Source organism: Pimephales promelas, chromosome 6 (genome assembly GCF_988280905.1).
Source record: "Pimephales promelas chromosome 6, fPimPro1.hap1.1, whole genome shotgun sequence".
In the NCBI taxonomy this organism is placed as follows: domain Eukaryota; kingdom Metazoa; phylum Chordata; class Actinopteri; order Cypriniformes; family Leuciscidae; genus Pimephales; species Pimephales promelas.
In genome coordinates, this window is record NC_142774.1 from 8,008,562 (window position 1) to 8,035,257 (window position 26,696).

The window sequence follows — 26,696 nt, forward strand, 5'->3', positions numbered from 1 at the left end:
TGTAATTTTTGGTGTTATATATTTGATAAATATAGTAGGACAGGCAGAATAAAAGAGAAAGACTGAAATAGACAGGTTGTTGCGTCTCCGTTGAGCACACGCTAACTGCATTAGTATTTTCAAAGCTCAGCCCACGTCTGGTCATGAAAATGTTTTTGGTCTCTAAAGCTCTATGAGTTCAGATTTTTGCGATCTGAAGGTGGAGTCTGAGACTGGGTTTGATCTCGGACTTGTTGTGATCCCATAAAAGTCAGTGTATTAAAGTCCAGACGCCTCTCATAAATCATTCATTCGCAAACTCGCTATCGCGCACGCTCACTTCACCATTGATGGAATTGTGAAGAGACGGCCATCATGGCTGTGAAGGCTTGTAAAGAAAATATCTTGAGAAAAATAGTGGAAGCTTCAGAGGAATAATGTGTTAAGCTTTTGGCTTTGCAGTAAATCTATAGTGTGTGTGTGTGTGTGTGTGTGTGTGTGCATGTGTAACGTGTTTGAGACAAAGAACAGTTTTGTGGTTGCCAAGGCCATGAGTGTCTTCATTTTGAATCCCGGACCTTTTGATCATGAGCGATCTCCTTTCAGACATCCTAAACCCCCTGAATTCATGATTTCTCCTGTGGCACATCATTTATATTCTAAGAGCCTTTATATTAGTGATCATTTTAGACACCAGACAGGCTGCATTTGTTAGCATTAGAGTTCAAACTGGTCAGGACTCCCTCTCTAATTAGCAACATTGATGATACGTGTGTGTGACTGTGTGTGTCATTACTTGGTCAGCGCTGTGATGGAGTCTTACATCTTTCTTTCCTTTGCTTTTGATCATATGACTGACAATAAATGCACACTAGAAGAAAAGGTTCTATCAGCGCTATGTATTTGGAACCCCTAAAAGGTTCTATACACTCTTAAAAAAAGGGTTCCTCTGGGTTCTAAATAGAACCCTGGGGTTCCATACTTGGCCAATAGAACCTTTTACAAAAAAAAAAAAATGGTTCTATATAGAACCATTTTGGAGTTCCATATATGAAGCGGGGGATGGAACTATTTCTGGTTCTAAATAGAACCATTTCTTCTAAGATGTTTTAGAGGATCTATTTCATCATATAGAGTTAATTACAATCCTCAAATTCATTCCATTTATTTTGAATATTTTGAAATAACAGCGCTAGAATTTTTCACTGTTTGTAAAAGTGAAAATTTTAATTTAAAGGAGTAGTTCACTTAAAAAAAAAAAAAAAAAAAAAAAAAAAAAACTTTTGCTGATAATTTACTCACCCGCATGTCATTTGTCTTCAGTCGAAAAGAAATTAAGGTTTTTGATGAAAACATTCCAAGGATTTTTCTCTATATAATGGACTTCAATGGGAACCAAACGGTTCAAGGTCCAAAAGACAGTTTCAGTGCAAACTGCAAACTGTTCAAAGGGCTTTAAACGATTCCACACGATGAATAAGGGTCTTATCAAGCGAAAACAAAACAAAGTTTAAGTTTTATAAGCTCAAATGCCTTGATTTGATTTACTTTGTGTTAAATTATATGCTGTGTGTGTATTTTGTGGTTGCAGGAGAAAGATAAACTTTACGTGGAGCTGAAACACATCCTCGCTCGGCAGCCCGGTCCGGAGGCAGCAGAAAAACTGCAGGTTTATCAACGAACTCTCCGGGAGAAGACCAAACAACTGAAGGTGCTATAAAAACATTTTTCCATTCTTTCCTCATAAACTTACACAATAATAGTGTATAATAATAAAAAAAAAAACGTAATTTGACTAAATTGATTAGTTTACTTAAATGGTATTATTTAAATGAAATATTAAATTAAATTAATTATGAAATTAAATTAATTTATTAACAGACCCCAACCCCCTTTTATCTGTGATATGTCAGCTAGATCCCCCTTCCCACTCACTAAAGGCTTTTCTCACATAAATCATTCCTCTCCCATCATCCTCGTCGCCTTATTCCACCTCTCACCATCTCACAAAATGAATAATTAGTTACTTCACCACTTAATTAAGAGTTCAGGTCCATCTGGAGACAGGAACCACTAATGTCATTTTTAATGAGTCGGTTCGGTTTCAGCTGCCTCGTCCTGTCCTATTAAAAAGGCGAGAAGCAGAGATGAGAGCGGTTAAAAAGTTATGAGCCTCTGCTGAGCCTTAGGTGACCTTATAATATCCATATGGCCTTGATATACGTTGATCTTTAAGCTGGGTTTTGACCAGGTTTTTGCCATGTAATGGCTAACATTAGGATCCAGGAAACTGAAAACGAGGCAAACCTCCCTCTGCAATCAGGACAATATAGAAAGGGCTCCCCATCTTTTTAAAAAATGGACGTAACAGACTTTAAAGACTCAAAACTCCTTAGCTCGGCAGAAATTCGGAGCTGATCTATTAGAATATCTGCAGTGTGAAGTGTACAACTCTCTGGCGTCCTTGAACTTAAAAATAACGGCCCGAAGGTAGGCATTGGGGGGGTTTGGCTTTCTGATAATTTATTGCCAAGCTTAAAATGAGTTACACACCGGAGGCATCACTGGCAAAGCTTTAAATAAACAGAGCTCAGCATAATTAACATTAGAACAGAAGCCCTACTAATGAGCCGAATGGAAAAATCAACCCGTTCTTTGTTGTGATTGAAGCATGTCCTCCCGCTCCAACCTCCCTTTAAGAAATTAACATTCATTAACACCGGTCTTTTGACTCTCCATGCTTGTTTGGAAAATGTTTCCAAAATGGAAAATGGAAATTTTATAAGAGTTTTTGTCTTTATAAAATACCCATGCGAGTCGGAATATTATACGGTTTATGAAAGCCACACAACAGTTGAAGTATTTTGTTCATTTGTAAGTGATATTTGCTTGAAAGTTGGTTAAACGATGCAATTGTTGGCCCGGTTCAATACCCGAATCTGAATTTCAATCCAAAAAAAGTTTTAATTCCCTTTCTCCAAATTATTTGTATTCAATTTTGTGGATGGACACACATTGAAAGTGAAAAACTTTCATTGAACAGAAACATTATGAATGCCTGCTGTGCGCAAAATCCTTTTCAAATTGTTCACTGCAAATATGCGATTCTCTCTCTTTCCTCTCTCACTTCCTGTCCATCTTCCTCCTTTGATTACTGAGCTCTGGGCTGTTGGGTCATCCGCACTATGTGGGTGGTTTCGAGCACATTGGATGAATGACAATTAGAGCTTGACTGATATGTGCAAAGATTGACGGAGATCAATGAGATGGCAGAGGAAGTCACTCCATTTTTTTTTTTTTTTTTTTTTGCTCGGAGGGAGAGATGAGGTGACCGCGTGTTAAGCCGAACACATCCTCAGTGATAGATCATAACTGTACAACTAGGACACATTTATGGCAAAGAGGTGCCTGCTGAAGTGTAAGCGTGGCTTTGGGAAACATTATAAAGTAATTGACAAATGGGCCCTTAGGTGCTTTGCAATATTGAGATGGTGTGCAACATAACTGGAAGCACCAAAGAAATGGATGTAAAAGCTATTAGCTACTTTTAGTGTTTTATCATGGTTTGGGGTGTTGTTCAGTATAATTTCTAGCTATTAATTACGTCTTCAACGGTGTACTTTTAGATTACTTAGATTACTCTCTCTCTCAAAAAAGTTAACACAAATTACTTTCTAAATCCAGTTGAATAAATACAAGCATTGACATGAAACTGCTCTTTTTTTCTTTAAAAAATAAATAATATAAAAATTGCATAAATTATTCTCGGACTGGCCGTTATTTAAAGGGAGTATTTAAAGTGAGATGGTTACATTACGATAAAAAAAACCCATAAATTTTAAGTACATTTAACATTTTGTTAATCACATCATTTTTTTAAATTAAATTAAGCACATTTGTCTAATTTCTCATTATTTTTTAACAAATTATACAGTACAATTTCATACAATTACATTATGAACTTTTTCATGCATTTGACAAGTGCATTATTACAGAAATTGCATGACTTAAAAAGTCACAGACGTGCACATATCAACTATTTAAACGGTTTCAAACGTAGCTTGTCCAATCAGATTTTGATTGCACGAACACAATTTTTAACACAATAACCTTTTTATCATTTCTTCTTCAGGCCTTAACAGCTGAGCTCAACATGCGCGAGTCCCAAGTGGAAGACTACAAGTATGAAATCGAACGCTTGGCACAAGAACTCCAAGAAGTCAAGAAAAAATACCTCGCACAGAAACGCAAAGAGCAGGAGTACAGGTGAGAAAGACGGGTGTTAACCCAAAAATTGCAATTGTGTCATTTACCCACCCTCATGTTCTTCTAAACCTGTATGACTTTCTTTCTTCAGTGTAACACAAAACTACAACTTTTTATTGCTTAAACTTTGGGTTAGTTCACCCACAGGTTATCCCATAATTTATTCACCCTCAAGCCATCCTGTGTATATGACTTTCTTCTTTCATCCAAACACAATCGGAGTTATATAAAAAAATTATCCTGGCTCTTCCCAGCTTTATAATGGGAGTGAATAGAAGCTTCAAAAAGCGCATCCATCCATCATAAAAGTAATCCATTCGGCTTCAGGGGGTTCATAAAGTCCTTCTGAAGTGAAGCGATGGATTTTTGTAAGAAAAATATCCATATTTATACCTTTAGAAACTATAATCACCGGCTTCCGGAAACAGCCGTGCGCGAGTCAAGTTCCGGCACAATAGTGACCTCTCATTTTTGGGTGAACTCCCCCTTTAAAGGTATAGTTCACATTGAAATTAAATTTTTGATGTTTTAGCTTACCTCAAGGGCATCCAAGATGTAGGTGTCTTTGTTTCCGCAGTATTGTAGGTCAAACCGTTCTTGTCTGTCAGTCATATAATGGAGGTCTATGGTCACCACCTCAAAGAGCATGCACAGAGAAGTCCAAATTAAACATGATTTAATGACTTGTAAATGTAAGTACACATTGATGGCCTAAGACACGGAACGAGCGGTTTGTGTGAGAAAACGAACAGTATTTATATCGTTTTTACCTCTTTGTAATCAGTCACGTCCAAGTACTATGAGGGCGAGGGCGCTTCTATCTGCGCTCGTTGCATTGATACACATTGACAACCGCTCGTTTCGTGTCTTAGGCCATCAATGTGTACTTACATTTACGAGTCATTAAATCATGTTTAATTAGGACTTCTCTGTGCATGCTCTTTGAGGTGGTGACCATAGACCTCCATTATATGACTGACGGACAAGAACGGTTTGACCTAAAAATATCAAAATTGAAAATACTGTGGAAAAAAAAAAAGATACCAACAACTTGGATGCCCTTGAGGTAAGCTAAAACATCAAAGCATCAGGCACCATAAATGAGGATGGGTAAATAATGACAGAATTTTCATATTTTGGCTAAACTAAGCATTTAAAAATAGCCTTGTGTCTGGATTTCAGTGTGAGTGCACGTGGATTCAGGTGGAAGACGTTAATACCAGATCAGAATGTAACGTTATATCCACGGTTTAAGTCAGACCAGCAGAAAGCTCTCATAGTGTTTGTATGTGCATGGTGTCTGTGTATCCATATATTTCACGGAACTGACAGAAAATGACCTTCAGCATTGCCAACAAGCAGACATGAACGGCAGCCTCTGACACGGACGAAAATGATACCTCAAATAACGGTGAGAAAGGAAAAAGGCATTTGGAGCTGGAGAGAAATCAATGAGCCAGTGAATTGGAAAAAATTCTCTCATTTGGACTCTGTGTTCTTGGGAGCAAATCGTGACACTGAAAATTATAGAGTGACGCAAAGCCGGTATGTGTTACTCTGAGAAAAACGCTGATTAGTTGGACCCTGCCAAGTTCCACTGCTATTGGCCTTCGATCGAATGAAATTATGACTAATCGTGTGGTATTTTGGAAGCTTGTCCGTTTCTTATTTTCTAAAGCACTTGCTTAGGAGAGCATTGATTTTATGTTTGCAATATGCTAACCACTACGGTTACCCAAATACACAATTATCACAACTACTCAAGTCACATCCAGAACTATTCCAATTCCCACACACACATCCAGAACACACTCTTTGGGCCTCATTCGTGAAACACGAGCAGGGGGAATCTGCATGTAAGGTGGTTATTCCCTGTGAACCATATTGTAAGACTTGGTAATGGTTACTTTACTGAAATGAGGAACCCTTTGACGAATGCTACCTACAAATGCGACTTTTGGGGGACACGTCCTTCAACATTTTTTGTTAGTGGTTGACACATCTGTGAGAACAGATACAGATTGCGTGGATCTGATTGGCCAGGATCTGCCACCTGGTTGCAAGCACAACTGCCTTACTTCTTGTCACACCACAGAATGTTCCACTGAGTGTTAATGATTTGTTGGTGGACCAGTAGGATTCTTAGGAAAATGCCTGGTTGCCTTTGCATGGCGTCTTAATCAGAGGAAAATTAAATGGCATCCATCATCTCTAGTGATCTACAATTTCATAACTGAATCCCAGAGAATGACTTGATTTCTAATTGAGATATATAAGCTGAGTTTAATGATCTACTTTTCTCGGCTAAAAGTTCTATCAGTCCTCGCAGTTGATTTATTCTATGTGTTTGATTTGTCTATTAATCATATGAAGTAGAAATAGTTATCACTGAAAAACATTTTGGGTCGGAAAGATGTTTAAATTAAATTAAATTAAATTAAATTAAAAAAATATTATATTTGAATATATTTTAAAATGTAATTTATTCCTTTTTTATAAAAGTTGAATTTTCAGCATTATTACTGGTCCAGTCTTTAGTGTCACATGAGCCTTCCAATCATGCTGAAAAAAAAATAAATAAATAAATAAACCATTTTATATTATTATCAATGTTTTTGTGTGGAAACAGTGATATTTTTTTCAGGATTCTTTGAGTTCAGAAGAAGAGCATTTATTTGAAACCAGCAGGTCTGGGAAATCTAAACCGAAGACAATATCTGTGTGAGTTTTCAATATGTTTTTAGATATCAAATAAACCTGATACCCTTTTGGCTTCATAAACTTTGTGAAATACTGATGATGCTATGAGATCTGGCTCATATTTCAGAAATCTCTATACCGCTATCCTGTCTAGGAAAACAGTTTGCACATTTATCAGATATAATATTCATAAGTAAATGAAATGCGATTACCATGTCCATTTTACCAAGGTGTCATATAGTTAACATCATTTTCCTGCGATCTGTTTCTCATAAAAACGTCCAACAATATTTACTAAGTAGACTAAGTAGACCAAATATCCTTTTCGGAGCTCATATCTTTGTCTTGTTTGTAACACATACAGCCTTAAACCGTTTGTCTGGGTCAACTGCAGACATCATTCCTCGTCTGTTTTGAATTCTCCTGGCTGCGCGTTTAAACATTACACCTAAGCCTTGCTGATGGGCAGTATATTGATTTCCTTTTTTCCCTCTGACATCTTGTGAGCTCAGACCAATGGCTTAATTCTACACAAATCCCACATCAGTGTTTTCACACCAAGTAAAACTAGTCGCTCATAAGTAATGGAGAAGGTCTTGTTTTGTTCACACCAGAAGAAGGATGAAGGCATTTAGCTGAAGGACAGAGATATTTAAGAAAAGCAAAGACAGTGCTGTCCATTTGCGACAAGAAACCGCTGTTATTGAAGAAAAGCACCTTGATATGTAACTGAATCTTGGCTACATTGAATTGTGGTGATTGAAGAATGATTGATTGATATTAAGGTTTAAGTAAAATCACCATGGATGTAGTTAACCCATAGGGGTCTGAGCTGTTTTCTGGTTCTGAGATGCTCTGACATGTGTGCTTTTTTCTGTTACTTGCGACATTTTCATGGCTAAAGTATTATTACACTGTATTCAGCACAACCTCTGCTACAATAATATGTCAGCAGCATGTATGTAAAATTTTGTAGTTTTTAGAGAATGACGTTTATGCAGGGTTTGTGAAAAAAACAAAAAACAATTGACACTGAAATAAGGTCATAAAACCAACCCGATCTCACGGGAATTCGTACGAATTTTACGGAATGGCTAATTCGTAACAATTCATACGACCTCACTCATACAAATTAGTACGATTTTGCTAAATTGTACATATTTTACGAATTGGCCAATTCGTATGAATGACCTACCCCTGACCCCGCCCCTAAACCTAACCATCACGTGGGTTTAGACAAATCGTATGAATTTGTCTAAACAAATTCTGATATAATGAATGAACGACCTCACTCGTACGAATTAGCCACTTTTTAATCACTCGTACGGATTCGTACGAATTGGTCGCAAGATAGGGTATAAGCTCAACGCTATTGGCTATTTTAATAAAGGGGAGGAGCTGTACGATATAACCCGCCCTGTTTTCCTGTTTCAGAAGAACACATTAGATAATTCTGCACGTTTCAAGGCACTTCCGTGGACCTTTATCTACTTTAAATAATGAGTAGGTTGGCAACACTGAATGCTGCATGCTATGAGTTTTAGACCACATTTTCAGCATACTGGAGGAGGCAGTTTTTTGTTTTTTTTTAAATAAGGCATGCGATCAAGGATCAAGGGGTGGAAATCTGCTTGCCTAGCTTGTTTTAACCTTTCTGGTTAGCACATGTTGCAGCCCTTTCTGTCTACATTCGTAATGGGCAGAAAATCTTTCATGCTTAAAGTAGCAATTATAGTAAGATCAATGAATAGATTTAGATGGGTCAAAATGAGTCAATGGGTGGATATAGATGGTTAAAAGGTTGAATAAATAATGCAGGACTTTAGTGTATGTGTAACTGACCAGTGTGTTGCCGTTAAGCCTAATGCAGTGGGCTTCAAAAGCCTGAGAGTGTTAGCAAAAGTAATTTGACTTTTCACGTTTCTGGATTTTTCAGAAGCGGAAGTCGTCAACCCTCTCACTCACTCCCTCTAAATCACTCGCAAAATGCGACCAGATTTCATGCTTGGCGACTAAAAACATGTCTAGATCAGTCTTCCTGATGTCACGAAAGTGCGGACTTGTAGGAAGACCACTAGTGCGGGGTGGCATTTGGGACACGGCCATAGTTTGATTGATGCCCGATGCTGTATCGTCAGGAAAGTTTTTCATTTGCATGTTTGAGATGTCTTTCATGAGCTCAAATGCTCACAAATAAGAGTGCTGAAGAGTCTGGGAATCTACTTTTCACAGAAAGGTTCTTTGTGGAACCAAACACGTTTCTTCTTCTAGCGAAGGAACCTTTATTGATGTATGTGATGTGGTAAAGTTCTGGTACCATAAGGACACTAATGGTGTTGCGTTGGAAAAATATCCTCTGAATTATGCATTTACACATTGATATGTTTTGGTGAATAAAATATAAACTCTAGTGCATATGTTTTGAATGGCATTTCAAAGAATCAACAATGACATTATGAAGTAAATGAATCACACTCCCTTTGTTCCTAATAGCAGTCTCTTGCTGATCAAAAGCCTGGCGCTGTGTAATTTTGCTCCTAATGTTAATGACTGCATGGTTGATTTCAAGAGCAAATGAAATTCCCGTAATTAATTTTAGATAAAAAAGAAATAGTTGCCTCAGCCATTTCCCCTCTATCAAATAATCTGTCAGCACAGAGTAGAAGCTAAAGCTTCTATATTTTTGTTTTGATAGGTGCAAGTGTGTTTACTGCTCTGTATTCTTTCCTGTCCTGTTGGGTTTTATTCTCAATCTTTCACTTAAAGGCTTTTATGCTTCATGCTATTGTTTTCCATTAAATTTCTTTTGTCTCCCTCTTTTTTTTTTCATTTTCTCCCCTTCGCTTTTTTAGATGTGCTCACAGACCATTTGAAACTTAATCTCGACCAACCCTTTCTGTTCTCTCTGCTTGTGTGCTTCAGCTCCACTGAGGTGTGGTAACTGGCTCCATCTGCTCCAAAACTCCGGAAGCCATTTTGGCTCACTCAAGACATTTGGATTAACTGCTTTAAACAACAATTTTGTTGTTTTTCTATACATTTTGGAAAACATGAAGGCTTGGAAAGCTTCTGCCATGTCAGGACTAAGCTATAGCCACTCACAGACATGAATGATACAAACCTCTTGTGGGATCATGAGGTGTTTTTTTGTTCTGCTTTGTTCTAATTTCCCTGAAAAACAGTCTGTATTTTGAAGAATGGTTGGTACAGGCATCTTTTTTTCATTGCACTGATGACTTTATCAAATTGATCCAATGTAGGTCATTTAGTCCAGAGGAGAGCTGCTCCCTCATATGAGCCTGGTTTCTTCCAAGGTATTTTTTTCTCCATTTCTATCAACTGATGAAATTTGGGTTCCTCTGTCTCCTTTGTCTTGCTTTGTTGGGAGCACTTAATATTCAGCAATATTATTGATTTGACTGCACTAACGCTATCGGGATGAGAACAATACTTGAACTGAATTGAACTATAATGACACTATTGTCTTCTCCCTTATAGCTGAATCAATTTTCTTTTTTCAAAACGGATGAAGTCTGCAACATCGACACTGTTATTGAACTGAATTTAATCAGTATTGAACTGGCTCAAGCTGAATAGCGACACTATTGTCTACAGAAGAGCTACTTATAGCTGAATTGAACTTGTTTCATAATGAATGAGCCGAATTGAGTCTAGACTGAACTGAATTGAGCTGAATAATGACACTATTATATTACAGCTGCTTTACAACATTCATTCTGTTACTTTCCTGTTTATTACTACGAAGCTGCTTGAAACTATTTCTATTGTATATAGCACTATAAAAAAAAATAAAGATGACTTGACCAATGCATCACATGTTTAGAACAGAAGTTGCATTGGGTAACACTTTACAATAAGGTTTATTAGTTAACATTAGTTAATGTATTAACTAACAGGAACTACGGTAGTATTTATTCATCTTTGTTAATGTTAGTTAATAAAAATACAGCTGTTCGTTGTTTGTTCATGTTAGTTCACAGCGCATTAATGTTAACAAATGCAACCTTTGTTTTTAAAACGTATTAGTAAATGTTAAAATCAATATTAACTAAGATTAATACATGCTCAAGAAGTTTTGTTCATTCTTAGTTCATGTTAACTAAGGTTTTTAACTAATGAAACTTATTGTAAAGTGTTACTGAACCTTATATTGCACTGCTGGTTTTGTAGAGTTATAATAATAATAATAATCGTAATGAAATTGTATTCTGTTGCATACAAATACAAGAAATGGAGCCCAAAGTGCTTTACAATTAAAAAAAAAACATTACAATAACCTTTTAAATGACAAACATATACAGTACAAGAAAACATGATTCAATAAAAACAACTTATAAGGGAAGACTAGAATAATGCTGTTTAGTGCCACTATTTCCATTAGTGGTCCCCCACAAATTTTCTTTCCTCATTAGATTAGACATTTAAGTGCAAGTGAAATATTTCAATAACTAATCATAAGTGGAGTAAGCCCTCATTTCACATACGTTTTTACGGAATTAATAGTCAACCGAATGTTACTTTTGTTACTACATTTATAGAACCATAAAGAGCACGTTTGAGAGCAAAGCAAATAAACACTCTTTACTTCTTTCCTCTCTACTAGGGAAAGCACATAATAGACTTCAAGTTTCATTGATTGATTAAAACCTATGAGACCACACATTGAAATAGTCCCCGCTTTTTTCTAAATAAATGTCAAATGTCTTTTTTTCTAAATAATAAATGTCAGAATTACAAAAAAACAAACAAGAAATTGATAGAATATTTTAATGCCACCGTTTTATGTTGTAAATGTTATAAGATGTTTTTTTTTTTTTTTTGTACTTTGGGGTTTTGGGACAGTGAGATAATGATAGACCTACCAAAAGATTTATTTTAATCTCAGCAGAGCTAAAATTGACCCGAAGAACTAAACTGGCAGTGTCAATTAACGGCTCTGTGTCCCTAGACAGCATTTTATTACAAGCCATCAATATTTCACTAACCACTGCAAAGCAAACAAATCATTTTAAGTTTCAGACTGGATCTTTAATGCTGCCTGTCATCAAATCATTCATTTTCAGACTATCCCCCCCCCCCCCCCCTTGCTTAACGGAAAACCGAGAAAAATGTAATCACAGCTGGCTTGGTTTGTAAATTCTCTGTTTCAGATGACGTGCGATGAGCGATGGTGTCTTGATGCCTTCATTTGAAATGAGGGAATAGACAGGAGGCAACCAAGACGCTGACAAGTTCACAATAAATTGCATGCAAATGAGGACATGTGGATTATTGCATTCTGGGGAGCGAATGAGACGGGCAGCATCGCCATGTTTATGAGGTGTGATGCAAACAAGAGGCAGTAATGAGAGTTGATCAAGCTGACAAGGTGCAGAAACACTCAGCGTGCATATAAGCAAATACGCAAATACAAACCTTCATAGTTGAGTGAGCGCTTACTGACTGGAAATATCTTGTGGAGGTTTGGTTGAGAGCAATGTCAGAGGTTTTGAATGAGAATTTCTTCCTTGTAAAACTCACAGCTGCCACAGTTTTGTTAGTTCCTACTATGCAGCCATAAAAAATTTGATTTCATGTTTATAAAAATCTCGAAGAGCGATTGTCCGTATGACATGCACATTGTGGGTCTTTCATGTGGAAATCTGATCAATTTAGCAGTTTTAATATGTGTATTGTAGAAATATAATATCCTCTCACATGCCTCATCTACCGCAGCCTCCCATGGCACTGTTAACTCAGTTGAACAATGCGTGTTGATCCAGACCACAAAACAATAGGGCTGGGTAATAAATATCGATTTCTCGATATTAATCGTTTCTCATTTTTACTAACCGATATCGATTCTTAAATCTCAAGAATCGATTAGTCATCCTGTTTCATTTGAATGAATGGAAACATTGTCTCGCGACTGCGCGCATTGAAAAAATCGTAAAAATCTTTGTCCTTTGTTACTATTGATATGAAACAAAGTCTCAATTTTCAAATTACGTCCATTTTCTTTAGAAATTCAAAAACATAAATAGTGTTTTGGCACTGTGGCGTGAGATCGCTCTGGCGCAGCACAAGAGAAGCAGCAGCGCTGATCTCTCTTCCGGATTAATAATACAAGCTACAGCGTGAAATAAACATGAATGAGCATCTGAAAGTGTGTTAAAAGATAGAGTACAACTTATCGAAATCCGTATCATGTCACATTGATTCGCTCAATCAGCGCTTCAACCGTGGAAAGACGTCAGTTAAAAATCTTGTAATCAATGTCATGTATCGTCATATATTTACCTCAGAAAACCCACATAAACTCGTTAGTCAGCTAGAAAAAAATAACTCTAGAAAGGAGCATTTTGCTAAATATATACACCATATTACATATGCATTATAATCTTAATGTTCTTCAATATTTAATGTATGTTTTAATACATCTGGCAAGTTTTTATGACAGCCACCATTTAAATGTTTATATTTCATATAATCTTCTTATTATAAAAATAAATAAAAGTGTAATTTAAGTGTTTGTGTAGCTACAAAACAGTTCATTATTACCTTCATATTAGGCTAATGAAGCCTATAGGCTACTACTAGACTCCCATAGTTTACAGCATTAGTTAAGAGATTTGATTCCCTTGAGAAAAATTGCCATTTATTGTAACTGATATCCAAAATAATCGATATTGAATCGAATCGTAATCGAATCGAATTGCAAACTTGTGAATCGAAATCGAATCGGATTGTGAAATTTGTCTCAATACCCAGCCCTACAAAACAATATCTGGTCGTATAGGTTAGTGCTGGCAATCTCAGGAGGAAAAATAAGCCGTTGATCAAGATCAGCCACCATCTTCCAGTTCCAGTCGGGCGAGAATTGGTGTTAACACCTTTTCTTGGTGGTTGCTCGCCTGGGCGTTGGAATTTTTTCTTCTGCGTGTAATGTTTTGCTAGAACAGGCGGCAACTTATTGGTCACACTATGCTTGCCTTCCAATGCTAAAGCCAAACACCGCAGTACTTGGTCATGGAGCCAAGTGAATCGACCTTGGCTAAGAGCCACCTTACATCCTGTCAAAATGTGCCTTAATGTGGCAGGTGATGAACACGAAGGATAAGAGGAATCCTCTCCTACCCAGAGGTTTAGGTTCTGTGGTGATGGGAGAATATCATATGTTGACCTTATAAGGAAACTGATCCTACTCTCTTCCATTGACCAAAGGTCTTTCCAGCCCATCTTGCTTTGTTTCACTCTCCCATCTCATCCACTCTCCCTGCTTGGCCTTTATACACCTCAACCTCTCCTCCCGCTTTCGCACCTCGTGACTACCAGCTTCCTCCTTTAAGCTGGGCCTGCCTTGTGCCATTTAGGAGGAGCTAAACTAAGCCCAAAAACCGCTCTTCCATGCTGTACTTGTCCCACGATATCCCCAATTTGAAGGGCCTTTGCCTCTACTACAGATTTCTTTGGAGACCACTTTCTACCAGTTTTTAACACGGGGGCTGCCTCCCTTACACATTTGTCGCGAGACTCTACTAAGGTCATTTCCAGCCTGACCTTGGCACACTTAAACTCCTCGGTTAAAGCAGAGACTGGCAGCTGCAATATTCCTTTACTCTAAAGTCCCACGCTGCTGAGGCAGCGTGGAACTCCCAACCATTTCCTGATGTATGAACTTATTTACACTTCCAGCTTATCCCAGCAATAATCGATTAGTGTAGGCTACTGTTGTGGTCATGGTTGTCATGTCATCCATGTATGCTCTGATTGGTGGACAAGCCAAGCGCTCTCCTCCTACTGTCACGGGGTAGTGTAGGAGTGCAGGCTGAGGAATAAGACCGAAGAGGCAGGAGCGCCAATTCAATAACTTTACTTAAACTCACAATAGCAAACAGGTACAAGGAACAGGCAGGAAATACTCCAAACACGTAGTAACACTAACATCGACCGACAATGACTGACTGAATGAGGAGGAACTAAATACACAGAGGAATCAAACATAATGAGGTGCAAACAGGTGAAAATGATGAAACAAGACGAGGAACAGGTGGCTGATGAGGGAGTGAGTTCCGGAAAGGAGACAAGAGGATCCTGGGAAGTGTAGTGCAGGAGACGCAGACTGTGACACCTACTACCCATCTTGATGCCCTAATGATTACTTCCATTGCCATGGTAAAATACAGTGGAAAAATGGTGCATCCTGCCATTATTCCAACCTCTAAACATTGCCATGCAGTGCTAAATTTTGGAGTTGAGAAACTAAATTGCAAATCTCCAAAAATAGGTTTTCACTAAAATTGTTATTGACATTGGTACATTAAAAATCAAATGCAGCCCAAAGAAGCTAATGTGGCACTAGATTATTTGCATTAGCTAAATCAATAATGTCACATGGGGCTCCTTCCTCTCCTTTTTAGCTGACTAAATTTGTTGCCAGATAACATTGATGTGTTCTAAGCATCCTAAGAACCCTGGAATGCCCGCTTTTTGAATTGAAGTGTCAATGAAGCCATTCTTTAATAGGTAGGTGGACAATCTCTAGGCAATAATGCTGAAGTTAAAGGGTTAGTTCACCCAAAAATGAAAATTAAGTCATTAATTACTCACCCCCATGCTGTACCAACCCCGTAAGACCTTCGTTCATCTTCGGAACACAAATAAAGATATTTTTGATTGAATCTGAGGGCTGGATGACTCTTCCATAGACAGCCTGAGGGACTGCCTCTTGACGGCCCAGAAAGTCATTAAAAGAAAAGGTTTAAATATTCCATGTGCCTACAGTGGCTCAACTATAACTTTATCAAGCGACGAGACTACTTTTTGTGCGAAAAAAAACGTAAATAACGACTTTATTCGACTTTCCATTACTTCCTTATGGGCGCATGCACGAGAACTGAGACGAGACCGTTCTTCTTCGACTACTTTTTGTTACCGGCTGCTCACCGCTTAGGAGTTTTACCGCCCCCCACCGTATAAGATGACGTACTGATATAGCCGGAGGCGCAAAACGTTCTGTTTACAAGCAGTACGTCATCTTATCCCCCAGTCCCTCAGGCTGTCTATGGAAGAGTCATCCAGCCCTCAGATTCAATCAAAAATATCTTTATTTGTGTTCCGAAGATGAACGAAGGTCTTACGGGGTTGGTACAGCATGGGGGTGAGTAAATAATGACTTAATTTTCATTTTTGGGTGAACTAACCCTTTAAAGGATTTAGTTCACTTTTAAAAAAACTTTTGATGATAATTTACTCACTCCCATGTCATCTAAGATGTCCATTTCTTTCTTTCTTCAGTCGAAAAGAAATTAATGTTTTTGATGAAAACATCTCGTTCATCAAAATGAACGAATCTTTTTTTTTTGAGTCATTTCGTTCTCGAAAAAAGATTTGTTCCTTTTGATGAATGAGTTCGAACAGGAGAGTCACGAACGTGCATAACATTCTTTTTTATTTATTTTTGAAATAACCGATCGTTTCGCTAGATAAGACCCTTTTTCATTGTCTGGTGTCGTTTAAAGCCCTTTGAAGCTGCACTGAAACTCTCATTTGGACCTTGAAACGGTTGGGGTCCATTGAAGTCCATTATATGGAGAAAAATCCTGTAATGTTTTTATCAAAAACGTTCATTTCTTTTTGACTGAAGAAAGAAAGACATGGACAACCTGGATGACATGGTTTAAAAAAAAAAAAATGAACTAATCCTTTAAGTAACAACAACTACAATTTGCTGGCTATTGAATATACTGTACTAACCAGCCTTGACGGTGACCTTTTTTGTATTCTCTCTACATGGCATATCTTAATCTTGTACTGGACTTTTTCATGAATAAAAGTAATAAAAGTCATGAAGCCATTCCGTAGGAATGAACATTCTGTATGTGTAGATTTCCTGAAAGTTTTATAATCATTTGGGGTGGCAAGATTGCATCTTTATTGTTTTGTTTTAGTTTTTTTTTTTTTGTACTAGCATTAAGGTCAGGTCAATTTATGTGTATTTGTATAGCACATTTTCAGAATATATGTAGTTTGAAAGCAGAAAACCATGCCTTAATGTCTTAAAGCCTCCAGTGACTGTGGCGAATGTCATCCGTTTAGGTAATGGGCGGAAAAACCTTGAGAGGAACCCGGCTCAGCTGGGGGAATTTGTCCTCTTATGACATTAATGCGAGTCATACTGTATCTAACCATACGGTCTCTATACTGTCTCTGGATTGAAAAGCAGCATCTTGCACTTTAATTAGGGAAGGAACCTTGGTATTTAGCCAAGTCTTGTGGTTAAGGAGTAGTTTACTTAAACCCTGCTCTAGCTATTCGCTGAGTCATGGATGTGGCTGTAGATACTTTTAAGCCATTACAATAAAGATCGTGGTCTCATGGGAGATATGTAAAAAAAAAAAAAAAAAAAAAGAAGCTGAGTGAGATTAAGTGAAAGATGGTGAGATGTTTGTCTAGAACAACCTCCAGTTAAGTCTTGTGCCAAAACATAATGCAAATGATCCTCTGTTGAGCACTGTGGAGAAATTGCCTTCCACAGACGGCAACTTTCAATGTCTATCTGACATTGACATTGATTGCATTAGTATTCAGTTGATAGCAGATGGAAACGTTCCCAATGATGTTCAAAGAGGAATCATTTGTTTGGCTGTTTGCCTGGACTTTAGAGATCTGTTTGCCGTCGCTGTGAAGTTCATTTAAAGTGGGATCAGTTTCAAACATTTTATTTTTAAAGGGAGATTTGCTTACATCGACACACACAAAGACATGAAATTAGTTGCGAAGGAAAAATAAATTGGATTGAAATGCCAGAAAATGATTCGATCCATGCAAAACATGAACACTCTCAATACTACATTGAACTGCCACCAGCGTTGGATTGTGTGAAGGTTGTAGACCTCTGGAGGTGGAAAAACCATAGCCTATACAAAACCGTCTCTCCTGAAGTAGGCGCACGTTGCGATGTCTGCTGGATTGAAGCCCTCTGCTACGTGGAGAGCCATGTAATTGCTCTCCGGTATGAGAGGTCTTATTCTGACCTCATACAGCTGTATAGGACATGTCCTTGATTGGAGTGGTTGCTTCTTTGTTATGAGTTTTGCAAGTAGGCTTGTAGAATTTCATGATGGCAACGGACTCAGCAAGGTCAACGGTGTTATTAGAAAAACACACAGGATTGTGATTAAATATGCTATAATTCCTTTGCTACTACCCGCACTGAATGGAATTGTGTGGTGGTACCTTGAGACTGATTGCTATTGTATTAACTATTTGGTAACACTAAAGGTCTTATAGGTTAGCAGTTGTTAATGCATTTTTTATTTTATTTTTTTATTTTCATTTCATCCCTTAAAACTCATCTTTGATCCCCAAAATGGAATTTAAACGTTCTTTTTATTTTCCTTGGGAAAAAAGTCTTTATATCTTCCATTTATAACCACCTATCTTGTGGAACTGTGTTATTTGGACCAGTACCATTATCACTTATTTGAAGGTGAATAAAAAGCATGTGTACACAATGTTTTGAGCAAATATATCACGTAGTCACACACAGACATCAAGATTTTGCATATGCGTCTCAACAATGGTGACAACCAAAACAAAAAAGCTTGGGAATCAAGGATGTTTTGTACTTCGAAAGCTACCCATCATGCATTGCAGCATGAAGCTTTTTATTGTCACCATTGTTGTGATACATATGCAAAATCTTGATGTCTGTGTGTGACTATAGTACATCGCGTTTTGGAAAAGAGCTCTTCAAATATTGCACGTTAATTCTTTATGAGTCATTACTTTGTACTTTTAAAGCAAAGTATTTATAGTCACACACACACACACACAAAATTCAGATAATCGCTAATCGCTTTAGCATCGAATGCTGCCCTCTGAATCGTAATCGAATCGTGAGGTGCCTAGAGATTCCCACCCCTAGTGTTTGGTGGCAAATGTCATTGTGCTGTTGAATAGAACTGCAAAAAGTCTGAGGGGAATATTCACTGCTGTACTCCTTGAGATTTAAAACCTTCACATTCCTACCACACACAAATCACCATCTGTTATTGATTTATAATCTCTCGAGCAGCCATTCTTCCCTCCCTCCTTCTCTTTACTTTATTCTCTGTTTCTCTCTTTCCGCCTGCCTACGTGGAACTATAGATCATAATTGAATTACTGTGGTAGAGGGGACGTATAATCAGCCAGATGGAGTGAGCTGACTGATTTGAAAGACAGGCAAATAATCATATCTTCCCCTTTATTATTCCTGCCGGCATGGGGACGTATTGAATAAACTCTGCGCGTAATGTAACTGCTTTCAGCATAATTCCATATAATATGGTCATGCCCTGATTCCTAATTCCCTGATTTTTAAACTTTCATTGGCTGTTATTACAGCTCTGCTAAACATGCTGATTGATTTATTTGCGGCAATTAATGAATCATGTGTTTCATAAACAATAGATGAGTTTAACGTGATGGAGGACCATCGTATAATTAGAGTCCATGGGAGAGCAGGAACACTGCAAACCTTATTTTTCCCAGATAAACAAATAAACAGGTGTTAAATTGGGCCATAATCATTCAAAGCAGTGTTTTGTTCAAAACAGGCAAAATTATTGCCTGTTTGTGTCAGTCCTTTTCAATTTCTTCTATGCTGTTGACCAATTTACCACACTTGATGTTCACATAAATATGGGTTTATACTGTATGTGCTTATTCATTGAAAATCTTTAGATTTAAAAAAAAAAATGTATTAGCTTATCTTTGTGTTTAGCGTGTATCGCACCACGTAACTGATATGTTACACCTAGCAACAATGTAGAATATAGGCCAATGTGATCAGAAGTAAGGAACATCAATTGTTTCAGTTCAAAGAGTCGTGTTATTTTACTGCTATCTGGGTTACAATTAGAAAACTAAAACTTGATAATTGTTCAAAATTACATTTCAAAATACATTTTTCAAGATACTGTAGCAGCGTTAAAGGGGTCATGAACCGGCTTTTTAAATTTTATTATATTTTCGACTGAGGTCAACTTATGACGTTCGCTTGGTTTTTGCATTCAAAAACATCAACAAATAATCATGTGACAGTGTCACACTATACCTTATAGTAATTAGTAAGTGGTTCTTTGCAAAATTGTGATCTTGATAAATAATAAAATAATACAGTTTTATTATTATTATTATTCATTAAGGATGCATTAAATTGATCAAAGATTAGTTATTTATAGTGTTACGAAATATTTCCATTTAAAAATAAATGCTGTTCTCTGGAACTTTCTGTTAATAAAAAATCCTGAAAAAAGTGACAGTTTACACAAAAATATTGGTAACGCTTCCTTTTACACTACAGTACTTACAGGGTATTTACAGTGTACTTACCTAGAAAGTACTGACATAAGGTAAGTACATGGAACAGGGGTAGGTTCATGGTTATTACTAGTTATTACCGTAGTTACTAAAATAAGTACATAGTGTTTACATGGGTAACTGGACCGTAAAAGGAAGCCTTACCAGAATATTATGCAGCATAATTGTTCAGTAAATCAGCATATTAGATTTTCTTCATACACAAATTTCCCTTTCAAAAACATTACAAGATCTTTAGTAAGTGCTGAGATCAATATTAACCATGATTAATACATGCTTTAGAAGTATTTTTTAATGTTAACAAACAGAAACTTAAAAAAGTGATACTAAAAAACCGAACCTCAGTGTTGTAGTCGAGACCAGCTTACTCGAGTCCGAGTCGAGACCGAGACCATAGAGGGTCGAGTCCAAGTCGCCACTTTTTGCACCAAGCAGTAAACATATTTTTTTTCTGCTGTAAAGTTGGGCATTTAAACATGGTGGATCTATTGACTCTCTTTGGAGCCTGTCTTTAGCGGTCAGTCGACGAAAAGTCACTTTCGTGTTGGTTTCAAGAGAGAGACCGGAAGGTTGCCGCTTGGGGTTTACGCATACGCTGTAAGGTGAATTTAGCGTTTTCCGACGTTTCAATGTAGATGAGAAACTTTTGGGAAACACTTGAAAATGCTGGTGTGGAAGGAAAACGCTTTGAAATGAAAACTCGATCTATCCGGATTACTATAGCCCCAGATTTTTTGAAATGCTTATGACAGAATTCACAGCCTTCATCTCAGCAATTGGCTGACACCCACCAGCATTTCTCGACTTTTTAACGTCCTCACCCCTTTCCCCGCTGTCTATCCCATAATCCCCTGCGCGAGTCAGCTCCAATAGAGAATGCATTGGAAAGGCACGCTCGACTCCGCAACAGTGGACACGTACGGTTAACCTGCTGCACAGCTGTGACTCTCTGATATCAGCAACGAGTTCAAGTGCGCCGCATTCAGAGCTGGAAATACTGTTGAGTCAGTGTGCAGCTGTGACACCCGAGGAAGACCTGTTACATCGAGCGTCTGTCAACAAGTGTGCTTGTGATGTAAAAGATGAAGGCCGTTGATAAAAGCAGGAGAAAAAACAGCTAACTGCTATTAGACACCGTTTAGTTTTATGTATGGCAATTCATTCCAGGTAAAAGGAATAAAACCTGTGATTTCCTAACTCATAATGACTTCACAGAGCAAATCCTTTCCCTTCTACTGGTCGAGGATCTGGGTTGTTAATATCACGTCAATCCTCGGATCGTCAGAAGCCGTTTGTTCCAGATGACAATGACACTACACTCTCAGAAAAAAAAGTATAAAACCCGTCACTGGGGCTGTACCTTTTCAAAAGGTAACCTTTTGTCCATTTTAGGTGCTAAAAATGACATTTTAGGTGCTAATACGTATTTTTAGGTGCTAATATGTACTTATTAATTGCTAATATGTACATTTCAGGGGCTAATATGTACATTTTAAATGTTAATATGTGTTAATATGTACAATTTAGGTGTTAATATGTACATTTCAGGAGCTAATATGTCAATTTTTGGTCCTAATGTACATTTTAGGTGTTAAAATGTACATTTTAAGTGTTAATATTTTAGGTGTTAATACATTTTAGGTGTTAATATGTGCATTTTAGGTGCTATTAGTAATACGTATGTTTTAGGTGCTAATATGTACATTTTAAGTGTTAATGTGTACATTTCAGGAGCTAATATGTACATTTTAGGTCCTAATATGTACATTTGAAGTGTTAATGTGTATATTTCAGGAGCTAATATGTACATTTTAGATCCTAATATGTACATTTTAGGTGCTAAAATGTAAATTTGAAGTGTTATTGTGTACATTTCAAGAGCTAATGTCTGTTTTAGGTGCTAATATGTACATTTTAGGTGCTAATATGTACCACTAAGGTACCAATATGCATACCTTTTGAAAAGGTACAGCCCCAGTGACCTTTTTTTGCTTTTGTACCTTTTTTTCTGAGAGTGTACTTGTCAAGCACAAAGAGTTTCAGTCAAAGCTCGTTCACAGATGTCGAGAGCCACATCCAAGTATCAACATAATTCATCTTACTCACAACATTTTTGTGTACTTAATGTTGTACGAGCTGTGTGTTTGCTTGTGTTTAAAGCTTGTCGGCAAATTTCTTCATCGGCCCGCTGTGAAATTGCATTACACAGTCAGTGAATATTAATTGATGGCATTTGGTATCGGACAAACAAAGTGAGCAGTGTGTGTGTGTGTGTGTTTGAGAGGTTCTGGAATAATAGTGTTTTGAGAGACCCATGATCACTGGAGCACAGTTGAAAGGGAGCTGGAAAGTAACAGATGTTTTCTTCTGGGAAATGGAAAGAGTGTGTGGATCTTTTGTGTGTAGGTGTAAAGGACAGAGAGTGTACCAAAATACATCGCTTGATATATTTGTGATTTGTTTAGATGTGTGCTACTTCACCTCACCAGGCGGATGTTCGCCTGCGGGATTATAATATAACCAGCCGTGCATCTTTCGGCACTTTAAGGGGTCGTACACTCAGGATGCTTTCTTGCGTTTAACTGCTGTTAGACAGAGTGGAACGTCTCAAGGTCTCAAGACATGTTTTAACAACTTGTCACTTGTTATCCATAATTAAGACATTAATGTTGCAGACGCTTCTTTAAAGGCCTGTTACACTCAAGATGCTTGTTCCACGGCTCACTTCTTTTGTTTGGTTTATTCATGATTTAAAACGAACATTGAAGGACTGTATAAACGTAAAATGCATATGTTTGGGGGATTTTTAAGGCAATTTTGTCTTTTTTCCTGTTTTTATTTATTATTTAATTAAATTAGCTGTTTTTTATTTTATTTTGACTTTTAGATTTACTTCAGGAATTATTACTTTTATTCAGCAAGAATGCATTGAATTGATCAAACATGACTGTAAAGTCATTTATAATTTCATAATTTTATACAATTTCAAATAGATAATCGTCTTTTGAAGTGTCTGGTCATCAAAGAATCCACAAAATATTAAGCAAAATATTAAAATATTTGACTGGAGTACTGGAGTAAAAATGCTGAAAATTCAGCTTTGCATCACAGGAATAAATTATATTTTAAATTATAATGATATTTTACAATATTACTGCTTACTGTATATTTGATCAAATAAATGCAGCTTTGGTGAACATTTAAAAAAACTTAAAATGAGCAGAAATATTATGTTCAGATTTAAAAATATGAAAAATAAAACTAGCCAGCTGTTAATTAGGAGATAGTTTTATCTAAAGCAATTCACAGAAACAATCATTCGGCTAGATCATTTTTCTAAATTACATTTCAAAATACATTATTCAAGATACTGTAGCAGTGTTAAAGGGGTCATGAACTGGCTTTTTAAATTTTATTATATTGTTATATAAGGTCAACTTATGATGTTTGCTTGATTTTTGCATTCAAAAACATCAAAATAAATAAGTAATAGGCTTTTTTGTACCCTAGTTTTGAGCCTAGCTGAAAAACGCTCGGTTTTTATGGGCGTCTCGCACTGAAGACTTGGAAGTAAACGCCCACTGCTGTGAGTGGATAACAGTTTTGCATATTATAATGAGTTTCGACTCACCTGTCGATTCACTTGGGGGAACTTGTTATAAAAACGTCCAATGTTGTAAAATGGCAACCGGAATGATTCGCCCATACATGTTCGACCCAGAGTCCATGTGTTGCACCATTCCTGTCATATCCAATATAGACGGCACAGCACTGTTATTTACTCTTAATCGGTCTGCAAATCCAGTCTAGTTTACAAAACAATCCTCAGTGAAATGAAGTGAACAGACGGACAATGTTTTACCTCATCAGCTGGAACGTCATTAGAAATAAAGTTTATCCATGCAGTCCTATTGGAATCCAGAGGAAGCATGCAGCGACTGTCTTCTTCCACAACCAGCACTGCACAATATTTTGTATGGCTCGGTAGATTGATCCAGTTTGTCATCACGAGGTAGGTATCTATGTTATTTAGCTATGCGTGTAATGTGCGAATCGGTGGGCGGGGCTAAACCAGCCATGTTGAAGTAGGCGTGAATCTTGTTATTATCCTCTTTGACGTCATAGTTCCCCACTTTGAAAAACGAATCGTTTGCTGAGCCTGGTGTCAATAAAAGCTTTTATTGGACTAACAAGTACGTTTTCAGTTCTGAAACTTATATGATGACCTCTTAGATGTCAAAAGCTCAAGGAAAATTTGATTTCTCAGTTCATCACCCCTTTAAAATGTGACCCTATGAGCTAGGCGCTGATAAAACGAACACACAAAGTAGCTACAAAATCTAATGCATGTGTGAATGGACTAATTCCGACAGTACTCAAGAACACTTCCTGTATGTCCCCTAACCGTGTGTTTTGCTCTCTGTCATCTCTACAGGGAGAAGGAGCGAAATCTCTCAGCGACAGGACAGCCTGCGATTCAGCCTCAGCGTCCGGACGGCCCCAGATTCGCTGGAGGGGGCTTCAGTTTTAAGCAGCACAACAGGATGACACTTCAAGCCCTGGAACAGCAATCCTGATGCCCACCACACTCCTCCGAGGACCCTCTTCACCCATCATCGCCTCCTGATAGACCGTATATTCTTGTATTTATTCAGCTCTGGCAGTCACCAATGCACTAAAGTCATTTTGCCTTCTGGAATAAATAAAGTCAGTTATTTTCACTGAAAAGTTTCTGTTTCATCCTGCACTAAACACTCGCGCACAATCTCTATTTGCCTCTCTAGTCCTCTGTCGCTCTCAGATGTAGTGCACTCTTGTTTTCTAGAGTGCTGTTGGCTGCTGTATAAAATGACACTATGTACTTGTCACCACCTTCAACATTTTGTTTTTTTTTTGTTTTTAATGTGGGATTTTTGTGGATTTGTGAGAATGTGCAATGCATTTTATTCTGGTGGTTCTCTGAGCCAATACACTGTAATTGCTTCTAAGCCATTTCTGACATAAAACCATGTCGGTTCTATTCCAAAACCTAGTGAGCTCACTTGCTGTCAACTTCCTACATGAGCAGCATCTGAAATGAAACCTCAATAACTGATTTGGAACATTCAGCTCTTTGCATCATATAAATAGCATTTTTCACTTCCTCACATAATGTGCACAGATTTGCATGTTGGTAAGCTAATGATGTGTTATGCATAAAAATACACCAAGCACACACATATTGGGCAAACAGACATTTAATTGCATATATATATATATATAATTTTAGAACTATTTTTGTTTGTTTGTTTCATTAGTATATCATTAGCATGTTGCTAAGCAAATGATAGGATGTTCTCTAATAGGTATAAAAACACATAGTACATAATATTGGGTATACTACGGAGCCCCTAAAGGGACACGGTGATACATATGAAATTGGAAAAAAAAAAAAATATCAATGCATTTGTATTCCCTCGCAAATGTTTTGCATTTCCCCTGAGAAACTTTGCTTTCACCCACATAACCAACTTTCCAGTTATTTGTTAGTTGTTTGCAAGCGAATAATGCAAAGGCTTTGCAAGCTTAAGCATTGAAATATTTTACCTTCTATTTATCATATATTTTTCATCACCATATCCCTTTAGGGTCTCCGTAGGTCTACAGTTGGGGATACTCAACATGACATCATGACTTTTGCGTAAACATATACGCCACTTTCGAGTCAGGTGGCGTGTTATCTCTACGCATTTTGAGCTATCCGCGTGTATCCGCGTGTATGCGTATATGTCTACGCCATTAACGTCCGCGTCATTCCGCGTGTCTGTACACGCAGTCAAATCTCCAGTTATAAATGCCATTAACCCCAGTGATGGTTAGGTTTAGGGACGGGGTTGAGGTAAGTCATATTTCTATAATGTTAAGTCAACGGCGTTCATAAACACGCTGAAAGGCGATTATGCGTCTTGATAGCACGCCAAAAATGGAAATACGAATTGGCATGTCATACACACGCTACTTCATGAGATCAGTCTGGGATACTAATGGATGGCTGTGTCCAGGTAATATAAGCTGTACTGTATACCCCCCACATTTAGGTGAGTGTACAATACTGTGGGGATTGTTAGGAACACCATACTAATATTGCGTTTGTCCCCCTTTCACCTTCAGAACTGCCTTAATTCTACGTGGCATTGATTCAACAAGGTGCTAAAAACATTCTTTAGAAATGTTGGGCCATATTGATAGGATCACATCTTGCAGTTGATGGAGATTTGTGGGATGCACATCCAGGGCACAAAGTTCCCGTTCCACCACATCCCAAAGATGCTCTATTGGGTTGAGATCTGGTGACTGTGGGGGCCATTTTAGTACAGTGAACTCATTGTCATGTTTAAGAAACC

General features: G+C 37.5%; 1 protein-coding gene across 1 annotated transcript in view; it reads left to right on the forward strand.

Annotated features, from left to right (window-relative positions):
- The window catches only part of cfap58 (cilia and flagella associated protein 58), a 103,418-nt gene extending 78,377 nt beyond the window's left edge, over positions 1–25,041 (forward strand). The window contains exons 16-18 of the mRNA XM_089132048.1: positions 1,571–1,690; positions 4,112–4,245; positions 24,749–25,041. Of these exons, the coding sequence (XP_088988174.1) occupies positions 1,571–1,690; positions 4,112–4,245; positions 24,749–24,890 (396 nt within the window). The 3' untranslated portion in view covers positions 24,891–25,041. The remainder of the gene's footprint in view (positions 1–1,570; positions 1,691–4,111; positions 4,246–24,748) is intronic.
- The last annotated feature ends 1,655 nt before the right edge of the window (positions 25,042–26,696 follow it).